The 16,164-nt window shown below is 46.1% G+C and overlaps 2 protein-coding genes across 2 annotated transcripts; one reads left to right on the forward strand and one right to left on the reverse strand.

Annotated features, from left to right (window-relative positions):
* Positions 1 to 365: 365 nt before the first annotated feature.
* LOC143213662 (lethal(2) giant larvae protein homolog 1-like) lies at positions 366 to 15,657 on the reverse strand. The gene is given in 15 exon segments (XM_076433717.1): positions 366 to 1,183; positions 1,294 to 1,810; positions 1,895 to 2,040; positions 2,136 to 2,263; positions 2,266 to 2,291; positions 2,392 to 2,615; positions 2,716 to 2,720; positions 2,839 to 3,417; positions 3,582 to 3,867; positions 3,949 to 4,124; positions 5,553 to 5,820; positions 5,984 to 6,119; positions 6,122 to 6,221; positions 15,366 to 15,466; positions 15,582 to 15,657. Coding segments are annotated over 15 exon segments (3,114 nt in total). The 3' UTR covers positions 366 to 837.
* Positions 7,281 to 8,834, forward strand: LOC143213489 (uncharacterized). Its single transcript, XM_076433397.1, has one exon. It carries the CDS (start codon positions 7,995 to 7,997, stop codon positions 8,784 to 8,786), a length of 792 nt encoding a protein of 263 aa, XP_076289512.1. The 5' UTR covers positions 7,281 to 7,994; the 3' UTR covers positions 8,787 to 8,834.
* Positions 15,658 to 16,164: the final 507 nt, after the last annotated feature.

Raw genomic sequence — 16,164 nt, forward strand, 5'->3', positions numbered from 1 at the left:
CACCTTGGTGCCAATACAACATTTTTCCACAATAGACAATAGTAACATTCTGAATGACAATTTTGCAAATGCATTTACCTTCTCATCACAATATTTACCAAAAAAGAAAATTAAAGTAGAATCTTCTAGCAAATCTAAGCTACCATCAGCTGGAACTTCAGATGCCTGGTGGCAACAGGAATTTGAGAAAGAAAAACAACCAAAAAACTTAAAGAAGAAAAGATTTCGAAAAAAAAGAAACTGCAACAGGAGAAACTGAAATTAGCTAATGAAAGAAAAAAGTTACAGGAAAAAATAAAAGAAATACAACAAAAAATCAAAGAACAAACAAAATAGATTAAATGTTAAAGTTACGAAAATCATTAATTTATTTAAATTTTTATTTCCCATCTTATTTATGTTTTATCGATGTTTTATTTATTACTTTATTTTACAGTTTATGTAATATTTTATGTACAATTATCTATTACTTTACTTTACAGTTTATTTAATATTTTATGTATAATTATTTATTACTTTATTTTACAGTTTATTTAATATTTTATGTACAATGTTATATTATTCATTTAAAAAAAACTAAAATATGAAAAAAGTGGTTTTTAGATTTTTTAAATTATATTAGAAAAATTATTTATACTTCAGGAAACACCAAAGAATTGAATAACGCACAAATTCGCAGCATTTTATGTTTTGAATTATTTAAAATGATTTAAAATATCATGTTTGTCTCTAGCATCTGTCTCATAATATGGCCTTTTACCTGACGCGTATTTTAGTAGTAGCACGTTTAAACATTTTCCTATGGACGATCCGTAAACTTATCTATCGATTAATCAATCAGATATAAAAGATCGACGCGGAGCCACAGCGATCAACGCGTAGTATACTCACTGGAACCGGCGCGGCGATACCGTTCTCTGTGATCGTCCTCTGCACCGGAGCGACCGGTTGGCTACCTTGGGTCTCGCCCTCAATTTCCGCTGCACCCTCCACAACACCTTGATCTTGCACCTTCTCGTTGCCGGTGGTCTTATTGGTGTGCGACCTAGCGTTCGGAGGTAAATTCAGCGAGCAATGCATCTTCGACTCGTTGTTCGCCGACAAGTTGATCCGCTGGAGCTCCGAGCTCGAATGTAGATACAGAGCTTCGTCGGTTTTCGTGAACGTCAACGAGGAAATGCCACTACAAAAAAAAAAGACAGGGAACGGTAGAAATAAGTGAAACAACGGATCTCGGAGCTACAGCAGCCTGCGCAACGCTCGACAAATCTATGTGAAAAAAAGAATGCTCACTTGATGTCTTCGCGTTTGATGGCAGCTGCGTTCAGTTGCCTTCTGAATTCTGGAATACTGAGCACTAAGCAATCACCGAGGTTTGTCAGACACAGCAGATAAGTTTCCTCGTGAGTGCCCGTCGATTCCGCGGGATAGGTGAACTTGGCGAAGCCGGTCTTCCGCACGCGGGAACCTTCGTGCGCGGTCAGCTTGTATTTACAGAACGGTTTCAATGACGGAAGATTGAAGATTTTGAACTGCTCTTCGCTGGCGATCACTACTCTGTGCGGGGACGCCATGTCGGGCCCGGGGCATATGCCTTTCTCGGCTTCGAACGGTTCTGGCAACGGGACGTTCGACCCGTCGAGTATCGTTATCGCGATCACGGGTGCTCTGTGCTTCAATTGAATCTCTTTCCCTAATGTACAATTTACATCCTCCTCTGTCCGCCTGGCGCCCGCTGGTATCGCTAACGTGAAAACGTAGACCGTACCATTGTTGGTACCTGCCCACAGCGTGGGGGTGGTGTTCCTCACTGTAACAGAGCAAAACGATTATTAAACGGCGTTTCCGAGAAGATATTACATACCGTCTTCTCGATTTTCCAAGTTGCGCTTACTGCTGATTATGTAACTCCTGGCAAAGTATAAACATCGAACCATCGAACCAAGGGCGTCGTCTACGGGTCTTGCTTCCACCTGTCTTTCCACGGACTTCAATTCTACCGGCGAGAGCTCGCCGCTTGAAGAAGAGGCAACGCTCGTGCTGTCGAATCGATAACAACACGATCATCGGACTCGCAAAAATCGAACATTTCACACGTTAGAAATACATAACTGGCGAAAAGAGAAGCAACTTACGTTTCCTTCTTCTCCGGAGGTGCGTTTCTCGTCGGACTTCCGGCGTTCATTCTACGCTGCGACCTTCCTTTCCTCAACCTCCTGAAGGATTCCCTTAGGGACTTTTTGAAGGACTTTTTTCTGGAGATGTGGGCGTGTCCCCTGCCCCAGAGAGATCTACGAAACGCAAGTTTTCATAAAACGTAAAGTTTAGCCTAAAAAAAATGCCTAGCGCCACGAAACGGAAATTCCGTTTCGATTATTTTCAAGTATGTACCATTAGGGTTGAGAGTGCATTTGACAGTGACGGCTTTCGATCTGGTATAATCGAAAACCGCTAAACCGTGGGCGTTGCCGGCAGTCACCAGTCCCCACTCGCTGTACATAGCCAAGGCTGTGACCGCAGCCGGCGGGTACAATTGAAGAAGACTCTGCGGTTGGAAACCAACTGCGAAAGATATGCTGGCGGTTCTCGCCGGCAGTGATGCCGAAATCGTGGTACTGTGGTACTAAGCCGTGGTACGAGACCCCCCCACTATGACCTACCGTTGCCCCTACTGGCCTTCTCCAACTCGCTCGCGCGCTACACTCACCAACGTACCTCTCCTATCCGATAGGAGTATCCGTTGGTGAGTGTAGCGCGCGAGCGAGTTGGAGAAGGCCAGTAGGGGCAACGGTAGGTCATAGTGGGGGGGTCTCGTACCACGGCTTAGTACCACAGTACCACGATTTCGGCATCACTGCTCGCCGGCAGATGGTCATAACCTTTCCAAACGAAACCGTCGCGGTCGCTCACGATGTTCATGGTGACGGCTTTGATCTCTTTGTTCACTGGCTCGGACGATATCGAAGCTGTGATAACGTGACCAGCGGTACCCGCCACCACCAGCGTCGACGACAGTGGACACAACAAGACCTTCTTTACCGCGAGCCGCGGATCGTCCGAGTAAGGATCAAAAGTTCCAACTTTCCTGAACGGAGGCCACACGTCTTCGTCGTCTTCCGGCGGCTGCTCCAGAACGTCCAGGTGCTCGTCGGTGAACAAAATGGACGTGGTGTATTTGTACAACGGTGTCAGAGCGACGTCCGAGGCGTCCCAGAATCTGACAGTTCCATTCTCGTGACCCGTCAGCAATAACTCTCTGCCCTTTGGCTTGTCACCGGTTGCCTTGGGACTCACGATGCCGCCGTCGATCGGCCAGGGTTTATCGGAGTACAAGTGTTCGGTTTGCGCTTTGCCAGCCGCCACGATGTTATTCCAGAGCTCGTCGGGAATGTTTGGAACGTGGTGCGAGCAGGTCACCTGAAACAATCCTACCTCAGATTATATTTGTCGATTGTACGCGATCGACGTTCGACAAAGATTACATCGAGGTGCAAGAAATCTTGAATCGATTTCGTGATTATTTCTGGACACGAGGGTCTCCAAGGGGTTAGGGACCGAGGATTAAGTTAAACCATATTTACAGCGCTCGCGTGAAGAGACACGAGGTAAGGCAACGCCATCATCTTCCAATCAGGGTGCGTTAGGTCGATCGCCACTATCTCTTCTTCGGCTAGGACCACGAGGGCTTCCGGCCCATCCGCGGGGTCTTTGCCCTCTTCCGGATTCGGGAACACAGTGAAGAAGTCGATCACTTTCGACGTGATGTCGAAGGCGACGTGTTTCTCTTTCGACATGACGGTGAAGGTGTCACGATCTCCGAAGCTGGCTCGCTGCATCCCTCCAGAGAATAACATCAGTTCCCCGTGTCTATAGAAACAATAGGGACAAATGTTTGTTACACGGGCCACTAGAGATCAAGTTTAAGCTTTTTCACTGTTTGGTACTCACTCTTTGGTCGGGTAGACCAGAATTTTGGTGATCGCTTTGCATGGAAACGGTCCGTACGGGGAAGTGGATTCCAGCATGGTATCGCTCCCGGAACTCCAGAACGAGTAGGAGCCGTCGTTGTGCGAGGAAACGAAACGGGTCTCGGAGACCCAGTGCACCGATTCCAGTCTGGGCGATTAGTATTAGAACAGCGAGTCTAATCGAATCGCCGCGCTACCGTTACCGTTTCGAGTTTCGTTAACGAGGCCGTCGTCGGGTCTCCTATTTGCCCTGATTGCTGTAGATTAAGTGCTATCTCCGGTAAAGGAGCATCATTAAAACACAATTTCCTCCACCGATGGGTTAAGCGTTTCCCCACAAATATTTGGTGACACAAGCTGTGTATGCGTGTGTGTGTAGTATTAGATTCGGTGTTGATTGTAAGCAGTGTTGTTATGCTCCACGGCAGTATAGTATAGTATAGTACAGGGTGAGTCCGAAGAAACAGAACACCTAAATATCTCCGTCACGTTTTGTTGTAGAAAAAAAACTGCTTAGGACAAAGTTACACTGTTTGAAGGGCCACATGTAACGGTGTAAGGCACTGTAAGGGAAACGATTTTCAAGGTAATTTTTCTATGAGATTTCAAGGTCATCGATGTTTTTTTAAATGGAATGATATATCTTCAACCCAGAAAAAAGGATTAAATTTGAAAAATTGAGAAATTGAAGGGTTGAAATTGAAGTTGATATTGAGGTCAAAATAGAACAATTGAAGTTGGTATCGAAAAGTTGAAATTGAAACATTGAAGTTGAAATTGAAATGGAAATTGAAGTTGAAATTGAAATGGAAATTGAAGTCGAAATTGAAATGGAAGAGTTGAAGTTGAAATAGAATAGTAGAAATTGAACTTGAAATTGATGTTGAAATCGAAATTTGAAAAATTGAAGAGTTGAAATTGAAAAATTGAAGTTGAAATTGAAATTTGAAAAATTGAAGAGTTGAAATTGATGTTGAAATTGAAATTTGAAAAATTGAAGAGTTGGAATTGAAAAATTGAAATTGAAGCAAAAACACTAACTCGAACAAATAATACCAATGTTAATACTGCTAGATTATGGGTATATAAAAACCACACTGTTTATGGTCTTAAGTACGTAAACGTTAAAGAGTCTTCTTAGGGCGCAAGACTTTCAGACTTGAAATAGACGTCTTTAAGACGTCGTATGCTACCTGGACTGTCAACACCGAATCTGTTATTATGTTGTGTATTGCGATACATTTGAATGTATAGCAGCTCAAGGGAATATTTTTGAATATTTTGAGTAACAGAAATAAAGCAAATGAATCTTACACGTTGAATTTTATTTATTCCATTTTTCTGGGTTGAAGGTCATTTGTAGGTCATATTATGTTACATGGATGAATTCGTTATTTCGTCAGCTACAACATTACGTTAACGAAGATATATCATTCCATTTAAAAAAACATCGATGACTTTGAAATCTCATAGAAAAATTACCTTGAAAATTGTTTCCCTTGCATCGTTACATGTGGCCCTTCAAACAGTGTAACTTTGTCCTAAGCAGTTTTTTTCTACAACGAAACGTGGCGGAGATATTTAGGTGTTCTGTTTCTTCGGACTCACCCTGTATAGTATAGTATAGTATAGTATAGTACAAATACAGTTTTTGGTGTGTACATTGACGGACATGTAAGGGAAGTGCGGGAAACAATAAGAACGAAGACTCACCTGTTGAGCTCCCGGAGTCGCTTTGTTCCAGAGAACCATTAAACCACGATTGTAACCTATCAGAATATTGTCCGGATGACCTGGTTGTTCCGCTATCGCCTCGACCGCTCGCGGATTTATCTTGTAGTCGTTTGGTACGCTGTCGCAAAGAAGACATGGAAATTTCATCGTTTCCGAGAGACGCTAGCCGCGCAGCGTTTCTAACGCGATCAAAGTCCTGCGACCCGCGAACGGGTCACGATTTCACGCGGAAAATAATCTAGTACTTTTCAAGGCTCTAAAGAAAGCACAAGTGTTCTTACTTTTGTATGACGACCTCCTGGTAGATGATGTTGTCCGACGTCGTGAAGGTCTTCATGTTCAAGAGATAGATGTTACCATCCTCGGTACCCAGAAGAAGGTTCTCGCCGCTCGACTCCAAACATAATGCGGACACACTTTGAATTTACCCTCTAACGAGAAGGTTTCCGTTTCGATGATCGAGCTCTCGTCGATCTCCCACATGTGCACGGACTTGTCCAACAGCGTAACCAGTCGGCCCTGTTTTCACGAATGGACAATCCTCTTTTAACAGAAGCTTATAAGGTCTGGACTTGATCTCCATACTCCTTTCCCTCGCGGGAAAAATCTCGATTTTTTTAACCATTACGACTTGGCTTGCTAGTAGCACAACTAGTGCCGACACAATAGCAAAACATCGAATACGGTGTGCGACGACACTTTTGATTTTCAATTCAGGTTTATATTTTATGGTTAGACTAGCCATAGGAACCATAGTATGCTAACCTAAGGAAAGGAGGTTTGTTGCGCCGACAATTCTCTAGATTTCGTCGGTATCGCAGCGTACATGTATAAATAATCGCGTCAACTATTGTACGCCGAGTGGTTTTTGCAATGCCGCCCGTTTCTCACGAGCCAACTCCCGCGTCCCTTTTTTTTTGCAAGCGGCGCGGCGAACCGAGTGAAAACTCGAGAAAAACGCGAGCCTCCGTGTTTCCTTACTTTCACGCGGATCGGATGCCCCGTCGTCCGTCGTTTTTCACGAGAGCGTTTCCGCTTCGTGGAAAATGCTCCGGGTCACCCGCGTTATTAACGCGTGCAGTTAAACGATTCTGATTGCGGTCAGGAACATTTTTTGTTCTCTTCTTTATTTATTACTCTGTTCTGTTCTGTTCTAGTTCTGCAGTTGATGCGTCGAGATGCTCGCCGGGACACTCGAGACTTCTTGAACTTTTGAACGACTAGATGAACCTTAATTAACGCGATTAACGGGATTGCGAATCTGTTCGCGAGACACGCGTGAGGTCCGCGTCCTTTCCGGCATTTCAGAGACGATGATTTTCTTAACAGATGATTTTCCTGCTGCATCGAGGAAAGTGTTTGATTTCTAACAGTTACGTGGACGACACGGCTCGTGGCCCGATAATCGTGCAAGTATACCTCCTATCTAGTCTCGTTTGATTCTGTCGCGATGAGATTATAATCATGGGACTCGTTATCTTATCTCACAATTCTCTTGAGAAATAAGATAACGATTCTACGTGTCCCGTAATGCGGCGACTAAAGGGGTTTCTATTTAATCGTATCAATTAATTCTCGATTCGATGACGTGGTCAAGTATTTTCAGAAAGTTGTAGCGGCCAGGAGCACGTACCATAAAACATCTGGCGTGCAAATGGTCAGGACGGTTTGCGAGGCAAGCAGCAATAAAGCTATTTTTGAGAAAGCCGTTTTTAACGCGTACAATTTAGATGTTGTAGACAATGTATGTCCCGTTCGGTAGAATCTTTCGTTGACGGCCTCAATAGCAAATGCTGATATCGTAAACCCCGAGTTTCCGAAGGGTCGCGCCGACCGAGGTCCGAGGGGCCCATGCAAGGCCACGGTAAGTACCTCGCCGACCTGGAGGAAATACCGCTATATCATAAAAACCCTAACGGTCACTTTCTGCATCCCCGAAAAAGCGCGCCTCGGGCGCAAGGATGGTGGGAGTGTCCTAAACGAGAAAACTGCCTGATTGGAGGCAATTGTTATCAACTGCCCAATCAGTGCAGTTTAGTGTTTAGAATCCGCCTTTCGGAAAAAGGATAAAAAGGCGTACCGAAGACAGAGTCGGGGAGAAGCTACAGAGAGACTTGTAGAAGCAACGACTACGATTGAATAAAGAGACCTTCCCGCGAACTTGTTTCTATTCTCATTTCGAACACGACCATCCAAGCTTCTTCAATTGGTGACCATCGACGTTAGTGCAAGTTCGGGAATTCGTGAAGTAGTTAATCGAGACATCGCACCGTTCAGTGATTTAAAGTGAAAATGCCAACCACACGCAGCGAAGCAGCTTCGACCGCGCCGGAAGTGATCCGAATGAACATACGTGTTCCGCCGTTGTTACCAGAACAGCCGGCTGTCTGGTTCAATCAGATCGAAGCCGAGTTCGTTATAAATGGGATCACGGACGACCAAACGAAGTTTTATTTTGTCATGGCGCGGTTAGAGCCTAAGTACGCAGTGGAAGTGCAGGACATTTTCGACAACCCGCCGGCTACGGACAAGTACAAGACGCTAAGGAAAGAGGTCCTACACCGAATATCAGCATCTCAGTCCCAGCGCATCCGACAGCTGCTGGAACACGAAGAGCTAGGTGACAGGACGCCGTCACAATTCCTCCGGCATATGCGGACTCTCGCAAGAGACACGGTCGGGGATGAGTTTCTGCGTACGCTGTGGGCCAGCCGCCTTCCGGACATGACGCGTGCGATCGTCACGGCTCAACCCGATCTAGAGTTGAGCAAACTTGCGGAGATCGCCGACCAGATTTTCGAGAGTTCGAGACCCCGAACGCAAGTGGCAGCCCTATCCCAGGACCGAATCAATGATGCGCTACTTAACAGGCTCGAGAGCATGGAGATCAGGATTGCCGAATTAGCGAAAGCGCGTCCACGCGAAAATTCGCGTCGCGGATATCGTCGGACAGCTTCGGGATCCAGGGGAAGAAGACGCTCGCTTTCACCGGCAGAAAAGGAACATTGCTGGTACCATAGGACGTTCGGGAGCGAGTCCACGAAATGCCGTGCCCCGTGTAACTACAAGTCGGGAAACGAATAGACTCGGCATTGAGAGCGGCTGTCAATGACCAACCGACATCTAGCCGTCTCTTCGTTGTGGACCAGAAAACGAAGGAGGAATACCTGGTCGACACGGGGTCGGACCTGTGCGTGTATCCTCACACACAAGTGGCAGAACGACTAACGAAGACAACATACGAGATGTTTGCGGCTAATGGGTCCGTGGTCAGCACGTATGGCATACGAACGCTCAAATTAGACCTCGGCCTTCGCCGAGCATTCATCTGGAAGTTCATCATCGCGGACGTCGCGAAGCCCATCATCGGCGCGGACTTCCTCAGCCATTTCGGCTTACTGGTAGATCTACGAGGACGACGCCTTCTCGACCGGACAACGTCGCTGTTCGCTGCTGGTAGGATAGTCACCGAGCACACCGAATCGGTGAAAACCATATCCGGAGACTCACCCTATCACCAGTTGCTGGCCAAATATCCAGACATTACGAGACCAACAGCGATTGCCCGTAAGGTAAAACACGACGTCGTACACCACATAGATACAACTTCCGGCCCGCCGGCATTCTGCAAACCGCGCAGATTGTCTCCGGAAATGTTTAAGATCGCGAGAGCAGAGTTTGAAAATCTATTAAGCCAAGGTCACATACGACCTTCTGAGAGCCAATGGGCATCAGCCCTACATATGGTCTCGAAGAAGGACAACGAATGGAGACCGTGCGGAGATTACCGTGCTCTAAACGCTCGAACGATTCCCGACCGCTATCCGATACCGCATATCGAAGACTTTTCGCGGATGTTGGACGGAAAAACGGTATTTTCCACGTTAGATTTAGTTAAGGCCTATCACCAAATTCCCGTCAATCCGGCAGACATAGCGAAGACCGCGATTACGACACCATTCGGGTTATTCGAATATACGGTAATGCCATTCGGTTTGAGGAACGCCGCGCAAACTTTTCAAAGGTTCGTCGACACCGTAATAAGGGAGTTAGATTTCTGCTATGCATATCTTGATGATATATTAGTAGCCTCCCGGGACGAAGCTGAGCATAGGGCTCATCTCAAACAACTTTTCGAGCGTCTCAACGAATACGGCATCATCGTCAATCCGAATAAATGCGTATTCGCCGCGAAAGAGGTAAAATTTCTCGGGTATACTGTGAACGACCGAGGCACGAAACCGCTTGAAGATAAAGTCCGAGCGATTTTAGATTTCCCAAAACCGCGTACGTGCAAAGAACTTCGAAGATTTCTCGGTATGATAAATTTTTACAGAAGATTCATTTCAAACGCCGCGTTCTTGCAATCACCGTTAAATCAACTGCTCAAGGGTAAGAAGGCCAAAAGTGACCTTCCAATCGTGTGGTCAAACGAGGCCGAAATCGCGTTCAAGCAGTTAAAGGAGGCGTTAGCAAACGCTACATTACTCGCGCATCCCCGTGATTGCTCGCAACTCGCAATCATGGTGGATGCGTCTGATTACGCAATAGGCGCGACTCTTTCGCAGCGTCAAGGAAATTCGTGGCAGCCTTTGGCTTTTCATACGAAATCTTTGGCGCCTGCTCAAAGAAAGTACAGTACGTACGACCGGGAACTGTTAGCGATTTATTCCGCGGTGAAGCAATTCCGTCACGCTGTAGAAGGTCGAGCGTTTACAGTGTACACCGATCATAAGCCTCTAGTGTTTGCGTTCAAACAAAAGACCGATAAATGTACGCCGCGACAGTTTAGATATCTAGATTTTATAGGCCAATTTTCTACCGACATCCGACACATTAGCGGTAAGGACAATGAGGTGGCAGACGCCCTATCGCGAGTAGAGTCAATTGCCACATCGCTAAATTACGACGATCTAGCTAAGTCACAAGAGTCCGACGAGGAGTTAAAGAAACTCTTATCGACGTCTGGGACCTCATTGCTTTTAAAACGCGTTAGTTTAATAGGGACCGATAAACAAATTTATTGCGACATTTCAACGAGCAATACGCGACCGTTCGTTACAACACCTTTTCGGCGACAAGCGTTCCTTTCAACGCATGGACTCGCGCATCCCGGAATTAAAGCCACGGTGCGTCTTCTTAAACAGCGTTTTGTTTGGCCGTCGATAGATAAGGATTGCCGCGAATGGACTCGCGCATGTCTAAGTTGTCAACGAGCGAAAGTTAATAAGCATGTTTCGAGCGCCGTAGGTAACTTTGTGTCACCGTCCACTAGGTTCGAGCATGTACATATCGACCTAGTGGGGCCCTTACCAGTATCTCGCGGAAATAGATACTGCTTAACATGCGTAGACCGCTTCACGCGTTGGCCAGAAGTGTGTCCACTTGAAAATATCGAGGCTCAAACCGTCGCGAGAGCATTTGTTGCAGGTTGGGTTGCGCGTTTCGGTACACCCTTACGCATTACGACAGACCAAGGACGACAGTTCGAGTCGCAGTTATTTGGGCAACTTAGTACCATATTAGGTATAAATCACTTGCGAACAACTGCGTATCATCCGTCTGCGAACGGTCTAGTGGAGCGTTTCCACCGTCAATTAAAAGCCGCGATTAAATGTCATAACGATGAACGCTGGTCCGACGCGTTACCAGCGATTTTATTGGGAATAAGATCAGCATTTCGCGAAGATTTACAAGCGTCAACCGCGGAATTAGTTTATGGGGAGCAATTGCGTTTGCCCGCAGAATTCTTTTCGACGAGCGCGACGGTAAATAATTCGGAACCCATAGACATGGCGAAACAACTTCGCACACATTTTCGCGACCTTCGACCGGTCACTGGTTCACGACACGGACACAAAAAGGTTTTCGTGTATAAAGACTTAGCAACAGTTTCCCATGTGTTCGTAAGAATCGACGCGGTAAAAGGCCCGTTGCAGAACCCGTATGAAGGGCCGTTCCCAATTATTTCCCGCGCAGAGAAAACGTTTACTGTAAATGTTAGAGGTAAAAATATAGTTATATCGATAGATAGATTGAAACCGGCATATTTGTTAGTGTGCCCCGAAGACCAAAGCCAAAGGCAGACGTTAACAAATACTACGCAAACAACAGAAAGCGATAAAGGACCGACTCCGATGCGAGAGCCTGGGCGAACGCGTTCAGGTAGACGAGTTACATTCCCGTCAAGATTGCAGGTCGGTCATTAAGGTGCATATTGTAAATAATGTAAATACTAGTTATACCTTAGCACCGTTAGTAATAAGTTGACGTTTGCACTGGCAAGGGGGTGATGTAGCGGCCAGGAGCACGTACCATAAAACATCTGGCGTGCAAATGGTCAGGACGGTTTGCGAGGCAAGCAGCAATAAAGCTATTTTTGAGAAAGCCGTTTTTAACGCGTACAATTTAGATGTTGTAGACAATGTATGTCCCGTTCGGTAGAATCTTTCGTTGACGGCCTCAATAGCAAATGCTGATATCGTAAACCCCGAGTTTCCGAAGGGTCGCGCCGACCGAGGTTCGAGGGGCCCATGCAAGGCCACGGTAAGTACCTCGCCGACCTGGAGGAAATACCGCTATATCATAAAAACCCTAACGGTCACTTTCTGCATCCCCGAAAAAGCGCGCCTCGGGCGCAAGGATGGTGGGAGTGTCCTAAACGAGAAAACTGCCTGATTGGAGGCAATTGTTATCAACTGCCCAATCAGTGCAGTTTAGTGTTTAGAATCCGCCTTTCGGAAAAAGGATAAAAAGGCGTACCGAAGACAGAGTCGGGGAGAAGCTACAGAGAGACTTGTAGAAGCAACGACTACGATTGAATAAAGAGACCTTCCCGCGAACTTGTTTCTATTCTCATTTCGAACACGACCATCCAAGCTTCTTCAAAGTGAATATTAATATTATTATCGATGACTGGAGATGGAAACACACTCATCGGAGTATTCGGACCGAGTCGTTACGTTTGTTTCCATCTTGAATTCTAGCAGAGATATTTAGAAATTCTTTTTCCAGTTTGATTAGGATGATCGGAAACTCGGTGCCCGAAACTCTAAACTCGTAAAATCCGTAGTCTAATATACTGTTATGAGCTGACGAGAAGATCCCCGGGGGGGCACAGAGGCAAGAGGGGTCTCCAGCTAGCGCCGCCTACCCCCACCTCTGACGGTCCCGTACTCGCCGCGTGACCACGCCCTTTCAGCTGCTACGTCACACGACGCATAGTATGTAGTAGGATTCCCGTATTTACAGAGGGCTACGATGTTTCACGACTTACAGCCAATATTCAATGCCGTGAATACGAGGATCCTATTGCAGTCATGAAAAGTGACAATTTACACAAGGAGAATGCAAAGCCTTCGCGTCACAGATTTAGTTGAGACTTTACAGAGTTACAGATCTCGTTCCCCTGATTACGAATATACCCCATTATAGAGGCAACTATTCAGTAATTTTCAAGATATTTGCAAATTAAAGTTTTGTGGACGCAACATGTCAGTTTACATAGTTCACTCTTTTACTAAGTAATGGTGTGGCGTAGCGGCAGCGAGCTGAACTGCTATGCCGTGGCAGTGTTGCTAGATGGTACGGGAAAACTCGCGCATGCGCGACGATTCCAGCGTCACTGAAGTACGAAATCGGGCACCTTGGTTGCCCCGCATAGCTTCACACAATCTTTTCTTCTCGATTTTCAAACATAGCGTTTAACATGCGTATGTTATATTAAAATTTGATGTGTATGTACATGTAATATATAAATATATTCTAATTGTATATATGTATACAGTAGCGGACAAAAGTTTGCTACGGACTGTAGAACGCAGATACGTTCCTGGATTCGCCGCGCATGCGCGAGTTTTCCCGTACCATCTAGCAACACTGTGCCGTGGACTCGGGTTCGAGTCCCGTCGTAGTAACTTTTTTTATACTTTTTTTTTAGCTTTTTACATTAGAGACAGAGAGCGGGAGAGAGAGAGCGAGAGTGAGAGAGGGCGGGAGAGAGAGAGAGAGCGGGAGAGAGAGCGAGCGAGCGGGAGAGAGAGAGCGAGAGAGAGCGGGAGAGAGAGAGAGAGAGAGAGAGAGAGAGAGAGAGAGAGAGCGGGAGAGAGAGAGAGCGGGAGAAAGCGAGTGAATTTTGTTCTACAATGTTCTGAATTTTGTGCCTACGCCGTTGAGTACCCTCACTGAGTACCCTAGGGTACGTCTGATTCCCTCTCTTCGTCACGCGACTCGAGTAGTGGGGGTGACTGCGTCGGCCAATAGAACGCTCTAGTCGAAACTGCGTGTGAGCCTAGGCGCCCCCCCTCCAAGCCAACCAATCGGGTGCGCATTCTTGCCTACGTCACCGTATTCCTGCCAGGGATCTTCTCGTCAGCTCACAACAGTACTTGTACCATGTATCGCGGGAGTTCGCTGTAAATCGATTCGAAGCTAAAAGTTCATTATCCAACTGCTGGGAATCTGGCGCGAATTACCGAATCTAGCGATATTTCATATAATCCCCTTAATCGCGCGTGATTCTTAATCACCGTGTGCCACTTAATCAAGGTCTTGTTCCCGAGACGCGCGATACCGGATGAAATTAATGAGAGACTCGGAACCACGGATGCTGCTCCTTTATTCGTGTATTCCGCGAAGAAGAGAACTTATTTAAAAAAAACGGTTTACCGCTAATTGTACGGTAAATGAACGTGAAAAAAATTCGTCGTTGTTTACGTATGTACGTACGACGCGACGCGACACAGCGGTGAAGTAATCTCGCATTATATTCTCGGTAATTATACACCACTTTTCCCTATTACCGCTTGCCTCTTTTTTTAGCCGCCTCGGTAATTAATTATCAACGCAATCCTCTTCCTTTAGCGCGCATGCGAGCTCTACGCGCGAGTCGATCTGGCGCAGCTGTTCCTAAAAACGCGAACGACTCGCGAATCAATTATAATTATTTTTAACAATCAAACGAATCTGGATATATTTTCTAGAAATTGCAAAGACAAAATGTTCATCGAACCTTGCATCTTCTAAAAAGAACCTAAACGGGCCTAGCTCCGAAAATCAGTTCCGTAACGATCAGAATACATCTAAACGGGGGAAAAAAGGAACGACGATGAATGGGAACGGTATTATGTATACCTTTTTACACCATTGATAAAGTTAAACGAAAAGAAAGAAAGACAATTTGTAAAATATGCGTTGTGGAACAATACGATGCGAATTCTGTGTTAAAGTTTGATTGATCGATGTCTGATAGACGTCGCGCGTCGCGTTGGATGAAAACCATGTGGCCCGGGCAGGCGTCATACATACTTAGCCTTTACGATCGGAGACACAATGGGATCCGCTGGTCCGTGTATTATTTACCTTGCACACGCGTGCAGAAATGCATCGCGCGTGTCGCACACACGGTTACGCAATTCAGCACGAGAGACTAAGCCGAACGCGGTATCGCGCTACCGGTGCAACGCGTGTGACTTTTAAAACAATCGTAACTTCGCGCATCCGCCTCTATGGTTACAACGTACCCCGACGCACCAATTGATTCTTGCCGTTTCGGCCATTTGTCGATACGCGACAAGCGGCACGAATCATTTGGGTGCGAAAATTTTTATTTCGAATAAAATTTCTATCGATTAACCAAAAAGATTTGGTAAAATGCACACTCACCTGATTTGGAACCGCGACGATTCTCTTGACCGCCCTTTCTCCGCTGTCGACATGTTGACCGTAGAGCTCAACACCTGGTCTGCCGAATCTGCGAGTGTTGTCTAGTCAAGGAAAATCGAGGAAAAGTCTCGTCTTGGTCTGAAAACGTGGCGCGAACCCCGGACAGGTGAACAAACAGCGGTCTTGTTTCGAAAATGACCGACTTAACGCGCTGACCGAGCCGTTTGTGCTCGTCGAGCGGACCGAGGAATGCACACTGCACAGAATAATCCTGGATCCCTCTGCATCGCATCGTTGTACAATTCTGCAAGATTTTCTCTCTTTTTCTCTATCAGTTTCTATCGTCTACCTCGCATCTCCGACGAACAGAGTTATCGAAATATTTCATTGAAAAGGAGAACGTCTGCGAGTTATCGAGCATCGAAGTACAATATGCACTTGAAAACTTTTCTGACGTAGAGCAGAACGTTCGTCGATAAAAAAAATGCGAAGACGTTTATTACCAGCCTTGCGAGACGATAACGATCTCTTGATTACGTAGCGGCGGGAACATCTGCCATCGTTGCCTGAATAAAGTATGCGATTGGCCGATGAGACGCGGTGTCTATCGAGCTGCACGGACCTAATTAGCATTTTCCCTTCGCGTTCGATTGTGCACGATGCACTTGAAAACTGCTCGAAGTCGATAGGAGGCGCTCGAGGAAATTGTGCGACGGTCCCGAGTCCCGAGTTTCTGAACTCTGAACTGCCATAAGTCCTCCGGGACTCGGTTGGTTTAGTCACACGCATTTAGATAACC

The sequence above is a fragment of the Lasioglossum baleicum genome, chromosome 11 (genome assembly GCF_051020765.1).
Source record: "Lasioglossum baleicum chromosome 11, iyLasBale1, whole genome shotgun sequence".
Classification (NCBI taxonomy): Eukaryota; Metazoa; Arthropoda; class Insecta; order Hymenoptera; family Halictidae; genus Lasioglossum; species Lasioglossum baleicum.

Bases quoted from the DNA above. Each gene is read 5' to 3' on its own strand.
- LOC143213489 (XM_076433397.1), top strand. From the start codon at position 7,995: ATGCCAACCACACGCAGCGAAGCAGCTTCGACCGCGCCGGAAGTGATC.